This window comes from Leguminivora glycinivorella, chromosome 2 (assembly GCF_023078275.1).
Source record: "Leguminivora glycinivorella isolate SPB_JAAS2020 chromosome 2, LegGlyc_1.1, whole genome shotgun sequence".
NCBI classification, from domain to species: domain Eukaryota; kingdom Metazoa; phylum Arthropoda; class Insecta; order Lepidoptera; family Tortricidae; genus Leguminivora; species Leguminivora glycinivorella.
The window spans coordinates 11,740,367-11,751,932 of record NC_062972.1 but is presented as its reverse complement, the minus strand read 5'-3'; the positions used below and the strand labels follow the sequence as shown (position 1 = coordinate 11,751,932).

Here is an 11,566-nt window from a genome sequence, read left to right as displayed (position 1 = left end):
TTTTTGTCTATGATAAGGGCTCAGCATAATTTGCGATTTATCACAACATTTTTTGCTGTGCCAAGGTACGCCCGTCTGTACGGGCTTTAAGACCTCTGATTATTGGAAGATAAATTGTCATATCTGCAGAGTACTTATCCGTTACGTGGCAACACTGATTTGACTGTCATACTCACATTGCTTGCTACTGTCAAACTGTCATTCATTAGTGTCTTAAGAAATAGCAGCATGTATTTAAAAGTTGTTTATTTTAAAAGAAATCGGGATATTCAGTGAAACAAGTGATTACCATAACAGACAATGTGTTATTAATTACTACTAAATACAACCTTAAATATGGCAGAACAATCCAGTAGTCGAATATTTACCGGTTCGAAAGTCCTAGGTTATGTTAGTACACATGTGCCCTTCGTTGCAAGATTTATTAAGAATCGTGGTGAAACGCTGCTTTGCACGAGTGTTGGAAAGTGGTTCCACACATACGGATGTAATAAATTCCGTCTACTAAGTATCAGCGGCCAACACCCGGGTCCCATAACTTGTATGAGCGGGGACAGTTTTCATGTATATTCTGCAAGTGACAACAATGTTTACGCATGGAGACGTGGCTGTGAACTCAAACATGTGTACAAAGGCCACAACGCACCGATTCACTTAATGCTCCCGTTTGGTACGCATCTAATAACAGTTGATAAACAAAATCATCTAAAAGTGTTTGATATAAAGGACGAGTCTATTTATCTAGAGTTCAAATTAGAAGGCTTTACGGCAACAACTATTTGCCACCCGCCTACCTATTTAAATAAGGTTTTGCTTGGCAGTCGACAAGGGCATTTGCAGTTATGGAACTTACGTACTTCGAAGCTTGTCTACACATTCAAAGGATGGAATGTAGGCGTTATGGTGTTAGAACCTGCACCGGCGGTTGATGTCGTGGCGGTCGGACTGGCAAACAAAAAAATCATTCTGCATAACATACGTCTTGACCAGACAGTTATGGACTTTGTTCATGACTGGGGCGACATTGCAACTCTATCTTTTAGAATGGATGGTGTGCCTGTAATGGTGACAGGAAGTTCATTGGGTCACATTGTGATGTGGGATCTTGAGGAGAAGAGGGTAATGTCAACAGTAACATCTGGTCACTCAAAGAGGGTGGCGGGCATGCAATGCTTGATGTCTGAACCATTGATGGTAACCAACTCTGCCGACAATTCCCTGAAGTTGTGGATCTTTGACATGCCTGATGGCGGAGCCAGGCTCCTAAGAGTCAGGTAAGTCAATAACTAAATAATTGTAAATTTTGATATGAGATTATGAAATAAAGTATGGATATTAAATAATCACTCAAATCTTTATAATGGAATAATTATTGTATTAAAATTCAGGGCTAGAGTAACCATTATTTATAACAAAATAGACATTTAATTTCTTAAGGGTTAATAATGTTTTTATATCATGTAAATCTTTATGTTACAGAGCTGGCCATACACACCCACCAAACTTGGTATGGCACTGTGAGCCCACTGGTGAGAACTTGCTAGCGGCTGGCAATGACAGCACGCTTCACGTCATGAACACTGTCACAGAGACTTTCAACAAGAACATGGGCAAAGCCACATATAACAAAAAGGCAACTAAGAATAAGAGTAAGTCAAGAATTTGCTCTTTCATTGATTTTCTTCATAACCTTCTGAATTTGTATTATATTTGTATTATATAATATATATATATATTGTATTAGATATCACAAAAATTAAAAAACATATTTATATTAATATGAAAAATTAATTTGATGCTGGAATAATAATTTAATTAAATTTGATGTAAAGGCAATTTGAAACCCATTCACAAAATTTACCGGATTTGATGAACATACATACATACAATCACGCCTGTATCCCATAAAGGGGTAGGCAGAACACATGAAACTACTAAAGCTTCAGTGCCACTCTTGGCAAATAAGGGGTTGAAAGAAAACGAAACTGACATTGCAATGACAGGTTGCCAGCCTATCGCCTATGCCACAATTTAACCCATATCCCATAGTCGCCTTCTATGACACCCACGGGAAGGAAGGGGGTGGTGAAATCCTTAACCCGTCACCACACAGGCAGGATTTGATGAATAATCTGAATAATCCTGTAATAATTATTATCCCCTACAGAAGTCACAGCTAGCGTTTAAAATGAGATTTCTTAACTAAACATGGAAGACTATTTTATTGAATTCACTGTTACAAAAAATACTTTGCTCTTTGTTTGTCTGCTTAGATTAATGATGTTAATTTTCATTTTAGAAAGACTGGAAGTAGATACCAAGATCATGCCACCCATAGTAAAACTCAGCTCATGTATGCAAAGGGACAAGCAATGGGACAGTATAGCAACACTCCACCGTGGCAGAAGTACGGTCACCACCTGGTCATACAATAAAATTAGAATGGGTGAATATAAATTAGGACTTCCAGATCGCCAAAAAGGAGTGGTAGCCACTTGCCTTACTGTAACACACTGTGGTAATTTCGTCATCATTGGTAAGTATTTTTTTTATTGGAATCTGGAGTTAGGTGTAAAACAACACACAGATCGAGGCATTTCGCGCAGTAAATGTGCTTGTGAGTCAAACGGCAATTAAAGTTGTTTCTCGGTCAAGGCAGGTCGCTCGGCCTAGCATAACGCGCTTTCTGCCTCGTACGAGGTACCTTGGACGTTTGCCGTGCGGGCACATTGCGTCGCAACATGTCTCGCTCTGAAAGGACTCCCCTTTTGAGATAACTCACGTCCAAGAATTATATTATTGTCTAAGAGATGTTATAATTGTTTTGATTGATTATTCATTTTGCATCCCTAATTAATTCATGAATTTTCAGGATATGACAATGGCCAGGTCCACAAGTTTAACATGCAATCTGGTATTCACCGAGGTCACTATGGCCAGGTTTTAAACAAAAACATAGCACATGACGGTGCCGTAAGAGGAGTGGAGACAGACCTTTGTAACCAGAGGGTCATCACTGCTGGTGCAGATGACAAACTTAAGTTCTGGCTTTTTAAATCAAGTAAGTCTTCTGAACTGATAAAAACATAAACCTGTAGTAACAAAAGAAATCGAAAATTAAATTGATTCAAGTAACATATTCTTCTCTTCATTGAAATACAAATAAATTACATTATTTTATCATAAACAATATAAACTATTTAAGGAATTATAAAATACACCATAATATTTACGTATACAAAATATATTATTGTTGCAAAATGATGTTGTGCATACTACAAGAAGAGTACCATCAGAATACAGTGCTATCAAAACCACTGCCACACAGATTGGTCCCACTCTAGTTTTTCGATTGTTGGCTGTTATTTAGTCAAATTACTAAAGGTGTTCATTTCACTTACAATTGAATGTAGGTATACTTACTAAAAAGTTATACATTTTCAGCAAATATGCCATTCCATGTAATGCAGCTGGAAGAATCAGTCAGCTTCACAAAGTGCCACAGAGAGAGTGCCCTGCTAGCATTAGCCAATGAGGACTTCACAATTACCCTTGTGGACATAGACACTACGAATATTGTGAGGCGATTTGACGGACACCAGGGTAAAATTAATGACATTGGATTTGATTCTCAAAGCAGGTAAGCAGAGTTTGATGGTATATAATACTATACCGTATAAAAAAAGATAAAGAATACATATAAATCATCGTCAAAAACTTGTCCACATTCTACTCTCAGGACACTATTTTCTACTACTACGTTCTACGGACTATGTTCCATTATTGTAGTAGCTACTATATATTTGTCTTCTTTTTCGTAGATGGCTGTTTAGTGCATCAATGGATTGCACGCTCTGCACTTGGGATATACCCAGTGGCCATTTAGTAGACATATTTGCAGTAAGTATATGTTATAGGTCTAATTATTTAAATTCGCTCGATAGAATAAACACGAGCAATGGATCTCAAATGCTGTAACAAATTCTCCACAGCAAAAGTTAGAGATTTGAAAATTGTTCCTAAAAATTAACATTGTTATGTTCGAGCATAGATAAATAAGGGAAGAGTTGGAATTCCATACATCAGTAAATGAAAGTTATTTGTAGTGACATCTAGCGTCATTCAGGCGTCAATCACGCGTCAACTAGCGTAAATTATCTGTACCACTACTCGACACTAGGTGTCAACAGTGTCTCGTCTGCCAAAAAATGTAATATTAAAACAGTTTACAACTTATATTACAAGCAGAAGGAATTGAAAACAGAGTACTGATTGATACTATTGTAATATTAGCTAAAAATTATTGGGCATTAGACTTTTTGTTTGTCGCGACATCTTTTGACAAGTAGCAGAACTGATAATTTACGCTAGGTGACGCGTGAACGACGCTAGATGTCACTACAAATAACTGTCATTTACTGATGAACTCATCTGTAACTCTACTTTTTATATACAAAAATTAATCAAGCACATCCATTTCACTAACGCTTACGCTCGGTGAAAGTGACCAGAACCTCCTGGGCTAAACATAGACAATATTGCAGACGGAGCAGCCGATCACCTGCCTGAGCATGTCGCCGACCGGCGACTATTTGGCGACGACGCACGTGGGCCAGCTGGGTGTGTTCCTGTGGGCCAACAGGATGCTGTTCGAGAAGGTCTACCTCAAGCCCGTCGACAGGGCGAAGGAAGTGCCTAGGATCAGTGAGTGCTTTTTTTTTGTTACCTCATTGTATTTGGTTATATGATGTTCGTCTTAGAAATGTCTGTCTGATGAGAAATACGTTTAGTTAGTAGAAAGGCGTAATTTATGATACAAAAATCACATATATATAATTTCTTGAACATATAGACCGGAACGATAGACTAAGCGAAATTAAATTATGTGACGCACTTTAGTCGCTTCTCGCTTGTGTATTTCGAATAAAGTATTTACGATACTTGATTGTGTGCTTAGTCATAGTCATTTATTTTTTAAAACCAATTTACAAGTCAGAAATAAATTTACAAATACACTATTTTACAATACAGTAAAATTAATCATAAAAATAACATTGAACATTTTCAGTCAAAAAATTGTAATTATAAATGTGCATTAATAAAAATAACATAATCATGGCTCATAAAATTATACATTAAAAATTCATTGTAGTTATAGAACGGGCGCTCAATAAGCCAGTGTTTAATCGGCGCTTAAAGTTGTGCAGACTTGTTGCGTCAGTAACAGAGCTCGGCAACTTGTTGTAGATCGTAGGGTTAGGGATATAATCTAATATGCTAAAAATTCGTAGTTATTAAATTAAAACTTGTTTTACAGAGCTTCCAGAATCTACAGTATCTGAGAAACCGAGCATAGACGACATAGGCACAATCGATCTCGGAGAGCCAGAATACATGTCACCTGAGCAAATCAGCAGCGAGCTCATTACGCTGTCTAGCCAGCCCACTTCCAAATGGCTCAACCTGCTACACTTGGACGTTGTCAAGAAACGAAACAAACCGAAAACTCCTCTGACGGTCCCTAAATCAGCTCCGTTCTTCCTGCCCACAGTCGCTAGTCTCGACCTACAGTTCGACTTGGAAAGTGAAAAGGACAACAATAAAGAAACCAAACTATTAATACCCGAGTCTCTCTCAACACTAAGCCTGTTTGCCAAGAAGTTAGTGGAGTGCAAAAGTGAAGAGAACTTCGAGAAGTGCATAGTGAAGTTGAAGTTACTTTCGCCGGCCGCCATCGATTCCGAAGTGTCGTGTATGTCGCCGGACGCGGGAGGAACTGTCGAGGTTTTGAAACAGTTTCTGGCCATGTTGGACGTTATGTTGAGAAGTAATAGAGACTTTGAGCTGGCGCAGTCGTATTTAAGTTTGTTCTTGAAATCGCACACGAAAACTATTGCGGAAAACGAGGAGCTACGTGATGCGTTGCACTCGGTAGAGGAAGCGGCGACGCAGGCGTGGGCGCGGCTGCAGAGCAATTTGCTCTACAATATTTGTGTAGTGAAAGCCTTAAAAGATATGTAATAAATTTATAAAACCTCATGTATATTTTTATTCAACATTTCTTATCAGTAAAAAGTACCTATATTAACATTACTACTTAGATTAAGGTCAGTGTGGATAAGACCGTCTACCCGGAAAGACCGTCTATTGACTATAACTTTTGTGTTTATATATCTACGCCTCTCACACCTCCGAAGGTATACCAGTTTTTCATCCTCAAGCCATTGGTCTTCAATACATATCCCTAGGACGAACACTAGTTAACAATAATCTTGATTTGTGTTTCGAACTCGAACACCGAGTTCAACATGGTTCCGCAAAAAATTAAAATAAAATAGAAGCAGTCGGAATATTTGTATATTGTATATGTAACGTAGTCATTTAATAACCGTTCTTTCTGACTAGTACTATTAATCTACTCAAAACGCGCTCAATTTGTAGTTTTATGTTCTGAAATATGTAACTTAGAAATTGTGCCTACTCAGAAAGTCGCCGCATAAAAGAGAAAGGCAAGACCGGCATATGATAAACAAGGAGTTGCCAACCTTTTTTAGGCTTTATTGGAAATAAGTTTAGTGTAAACGATATCAATATATAAGTACGTTTTTGGCTTATGGTAGTTGTACCGTTTTTGATTTTAACTCCGAAATACAGTTTTGGTAATGATTCGTATGGTGTTACTAAAATCATTCGAAAGTATTAAGTAAAAATAAAATATATGTGACATGGTTAGATTACGAAGAATGATAAGAGGTGAACAGAAGTAACCCTACACTGCATTATTCATCATCATATTTAAGTTGGTAGAATTATCATAAGTTCTACCCGTTTTTTATTATTTTTGTTATGTAGATTGTGCAAAATGCGGCGACAAATATTTCAAAAGAGAGTAGGGTTTCAAGTTGGTCATTATTTTTAAAATCAGCATTACCCAACAGGGACCGTATAAGTACCCTTAAAAACGGTTTTGACCGACTATTTTACGGCTATACCCGACCCTTAATTGACATTGCTGACTGTCACTTTGACAAAAAGTAGTCATGGGTGTGGTCAAATAGGTTCGCGGGGGTGCTGATTCCAATAACCATTACAGCCAAAAAACTGTTTGATGACACCCATGATAACATTTAAATCAATGTGACAGTTAACTATGTCGAATTCTAAATTGATCATTAATTTAGGAATCAGCACCCCCGCAAACTTAGGCCCCCCACAGACGGGAGACAAAACTGTTTTGTCTCCGTCGCTCGGTCTATGGGCTAGTATGAAGGTGCGCACACGAGGCGACGCAACTTTTCATACAAATACGAAAGTCGCCGAGCAACTTTGTCGCCCGTGTGCGCGGAGCCTTATTTGACGACACACCAGACGACTTTTGTGTCAAAGTGACAGTCAGCAATGTCAGATTTCAAATTGGTCATTAATTTTGGAATCAGTACCCCCGAAAACCTATCTAACGACACATATTACGACTTTTGCATGGAAGTGACAGTCAGCGATGTCAGATTCCAGATTGTTTATTAATTTTGAAATGAGCACCTCCGAAAACTTATTTGACGACAACCATGACGACTTTTGTGTCAAAGTGACAGTCAGTAATATCAGATTCCAAATTGGTCATTAATTTTGAAATCAGCACCCTTGAAACATATTTGATAATGTCTGGGACATTGCTAAGAAATGTTACCAAACTATTTCACGTACCTAATATCCTATTACCTTTACTTAATAACCAAGTTTCAAAAACAAATAAGTAATTGGATTTATATGAGTCTGTAATATCGTGACTAAATTGGACCTGAAAAGAAAAGGTTATGAACCATCTACGGGACATATAAATGCCGGTCTTGCCTTATAAATGGAAAAATGCTTATATGTTTACAATTTCAACGTTATTTTATTAATTATCTAGCACATTCTGCCCTGTTATTACGTAAAATAACAATGATCATGGTTTTGGAACCTAGTCTCATATGAAATTACGGGACAGCAAGCACTAGACGGTCTTTCCGTACTCACCGCGGGGGGACGGTCAACCCGCCGAGCCTTAAAAAATGTGATTTTTATCACTTAAAATTACCATATTTCGCCAACATATTATAAAAGCTTTGTAAAATATAATATTTGTTATCCCATAGGACCATGCGCATTACGCCAGACTACATTAATTATAGAGTTTTATCCACTCAAACTTTATTTCAAATAAACTATGCCGGTCTTGCCCGCACTGACCTTAAATACATATGCCTCCCTGTACCTAGGTAATAGCTAAGCCATTCATCACGGAATCTTATTTTGTGGTGTAATTAATTGCTTAAATATAAGCGACTTTAGTAAAACATTACACTTTATCGATTGCTATAAAGCCGATGCACGCTGTGTCTGTTTATTCATATAAAGATACAAACAAATATCTTGTTTAACGTTAGCGACAAAGTGGGACGTTTTACTAAATACTATCACAAATATTAACTGATTTACTGGGGACGCTATTGCTATGTCTTGTATGGGAACCCTGCATTTTATGATTAAGCACTGAGACTTGGCACAGTTGTTCATTGGGTGGCCCTGAGTAGATAAAGATCGGGAGGCATCGAGAGCCCCCCTTAATTTAGGAGGGAGGAGGGGGGGAAAGCTGGCGCCTCCGCGCTTCCTTTAAAACCATATTTCTCTAAAACTATACAAAATAGGGCATGCGATATATCATTTTCGGATAAATGAAGGACGAGGAATTCATTTTTGGAACAAAAAAATGTATTTTAGAACAAAAATACAAAATAAAATGGGAAAATCTGAAAACAAGATTTTTTTTTATACATATTATTGCACATTTTATGAAAACTGTAATGGTTTTTTCTAAATAAAAAGTATTATTTAATAGCTACATTTATCTAGTTTTAGAAAATGTATAATTTGTTATAGAAATATATTATACGACGAGTGATAAAAAATAATTTACATCGCCCGATAGGGTGATTTGAATGCTCATTTCAATAAGTTTTGTCAATGATTTAAGGTATAATCACTATTTTTAACACACGAAAGCCGTAATCATTGCCCCCCTTAATTTAGGAGGGAGGAGGGGGGGAAGGCTGGCGCCTCCGCGCTTCCTTTAAAACCATATTTTTCTAAAACTATACAAAATAGGGCATGCGATATATCATTTTCGGATAAATGAAGGACGAGAAATTCATTTTTGGAACAAAAAAATGTATTTTAGAACAAAAATACAAAATAAAATGGGAAAATCTGAAAACGAGATTTTTTTTTATACATATTATTGCACATTTTATGAAAACTGTAATGGTTTTTTCTAAATAAAAATATTATTTAATAGCTACATTTATCTAGTTTTAGAAAATGTATAATTTGTTATAGAAATATATTATACGACGAGTGATAAAAAATAATTTACATCGCCCGATAGGGTGATTTGAATGCTCATTTCAATAAGTTTTGTCAATGATTTCAGGTATAATCACTATTTTTAACACACGAAAGCCGTAATCATTGTATTTTATGGCAATTTTAGTGATTAATGTACTTAAAATGAAAAAAATACAAAAATTAAAAAAAAAATGTGATAACTTTTTTTTATAACATTATCCTATTTTGTTCTTTCTATACAATATATATCTAAAAGCAATAAATATGAATGAAAAGCCACATTTATGTAGTTTATAAAAATATATAGTTTGTTATATAAATATATTACGAAACGCGAGATAAAAAATAATGAAAGTGACGTGGCAGGGCGATCTTGATGTACAGTACGGGTCAGCTTGTATGATTCGATGAGGTGAGGTAAAGGTACTCAAAGCTCTCAAAAAGTGTAGTTATTTAGAGTAATTCAAATTAAACAACATACTTCTATATAGTCTGAATTTAACTATTTATATTACATGAAATGATCGATTGATATGATAGGTCAGATATATACATCTGATCCTAATACATCTTGTGAAATAGTAGTTATCTATATGATTTGCATAATTTATGGATAATTCTTACTTGACATATTTATTATTCCAGATCTGCGTCCTGTACTTTGGTTAACGAGTGCCGAAAATAGTTATTAACCAAAAAAGACCGCCAAATTAACAGCATTTCACCGACAAAAGCTGCCTTGCACCATTTTTGTAAGGGTTATAGGTATATCAAGGTGTCTATTTATGGGATCAACTAAACCCAATTCAAAATTTGCCATTATTTGCTACTTGTGGCTGGACGAAAGTCTGTAACAATTGGGATTTGGGAGCCTACTTGCCCGCAACGTTGCCTGTTGCTGCAGAAACATGCCTCGAAATTGTCGGATGCAGGTGTAATAAAAAACAGTGCCGCGTAAGGTGCAACCGTAAAAAAAGACTTTTTAAATTAAATGTTCGGAGCTGATGTGCTTATGCAGTGGATGTTGTGATATATACATAATTAAATTCAGACTATTCATGTTGTTTTATTTGAATAACTCAAAATAGCTACACTTTTTGAGAGCCTTGAGTAGTAGCCCCGATACACATGTTTTCGTCTAGTCAGATCATTTTTTGAGGTTCTCCTTTGTACAAAAGCAATGTCTTATATAGTTCAAAAATCATTAATGTTTAATGCTAATACGAATCTAGTTTATTTTTTATGGCACTATTGCGCAATAACTAACTATCATTGATACTGAAAGGAAGAATATGACGATTTTTATTTTATCTTTTATGAATGGGTAAAACCGATTTAAGGGGGCCCAAAGGAAGTAACTAAATTCTGCTAGTAAACTAAAAAATCTTCAAGCCTATGCATGCAGAACTGCTTTAGGAGAGGAGAACGTGATTAAGACATTTTTTTTGCAATATAAGTCACATGCAATTTTATTTTACAATCAAAATAAACTATATTATAGGACTTTTACAATTTTCTGTACTGGGTCGTGATATACAACCTACATGTGTAAACGTTATTAGAATAAGTATATTTCTGTATTACTAGACGAACTCCACTGCATAGCGGGTAGTACCTTTACCTCACCTCATCGAATAATGCAAGCTGACCCGTACATTAAAATTTTCATTTTCATTATTTTTTATCTCGCGTTTCGTAATATATTTATATAACAAACTATATATTTTTATAAACTGTATAAATGTGGCTTTTTATTGATATTTATTGCTTTTAAATATATATTGTGTAGGAAGAACAAAATAGGATAATGTTAAAAAAAATTATCACATTTTTAATATTTTTTAAAATTTTTGTATTTTTTTATATTTTAAGTACATTAATCACTAAAATAGCCATAAACTACAATGATTACGGCTTTCGTGTGTTAAAAATAGTGATTATACCTGAAATCATTGACAAAACTTATTGAAATGAGCATTCAAATCACCCTATCGGGCGATGTAAATTATTTTTTATCACTCGTCCTATAATATATTTCTATAACAAATTATACATTTTCTAAAACTTGATAAAATTAGCTATTAAATAATATTTTTTATTTAGAAAAAACCATTACAGTTTTCATAAAATGTGCAATAATATGTATAAAAAAAATCTCGTTTTCAGATTTTCCCATTTT

General features: G+C 35.5%; 1 protein-coding gene across 1 annotated transcript; it reads left to right on the top strand.

The window, feature by feature from the left end:
- Positions 1 to 91: 91 nt before the first annotated feature.
- On the top strand, positions 92 to 6,039 carry LOC125236543 (WD repeat-containing protein 36). Its single transcript, XM_048143387.1, has 8 exons — positions 92 to 1,274; positions 1,480 to 1,649; positions 2,300 to 2,536; positions 2,873 to 3,061; positions 3,445 to 3,640; positions 3,822 to 3,900; positions 4,545 to 4,704; positions 5,318 to 6,039. Exons 1-8 carry the CDS (start codon positions 337 to 339, stop codon positions 6,019 to 6,021), a joined length of 2,673 nt encoding a protein of 890 aa, XP_047999344.1. The 5' UTR covers positions 92 to 336; the 3' UTR covers positions 6,022 to 6,039.
- Positions 6,040 to 11,566: the final 5,527 nt, after the last annotated feature.

Excerpts from the sequence above, each read along its gene's own strand:
- LOC125236543 (XM_048143387.1), top strand. The coding sequence starts at position 337 with ATGGCAGAACAATCCAGTAGTCGAATATTTACCGGTTCGAAAGTCCTA. Across the intron at positions 3,062-3,444 it reads GTTCTGGCTTTTTAAATCAA|CAAATATGCCATTCCATGTA; the intron begins GTAAGTCTTCTG and ends ATACATTTTCAG. Across the intron at positions 3,901-4,544 it reads ATTTAGTAGACATATTTGCA|ACGGAGCAGCCGATCACCTG; the intron begins GTAAGTATATGT and ends ACAATATTGCAG.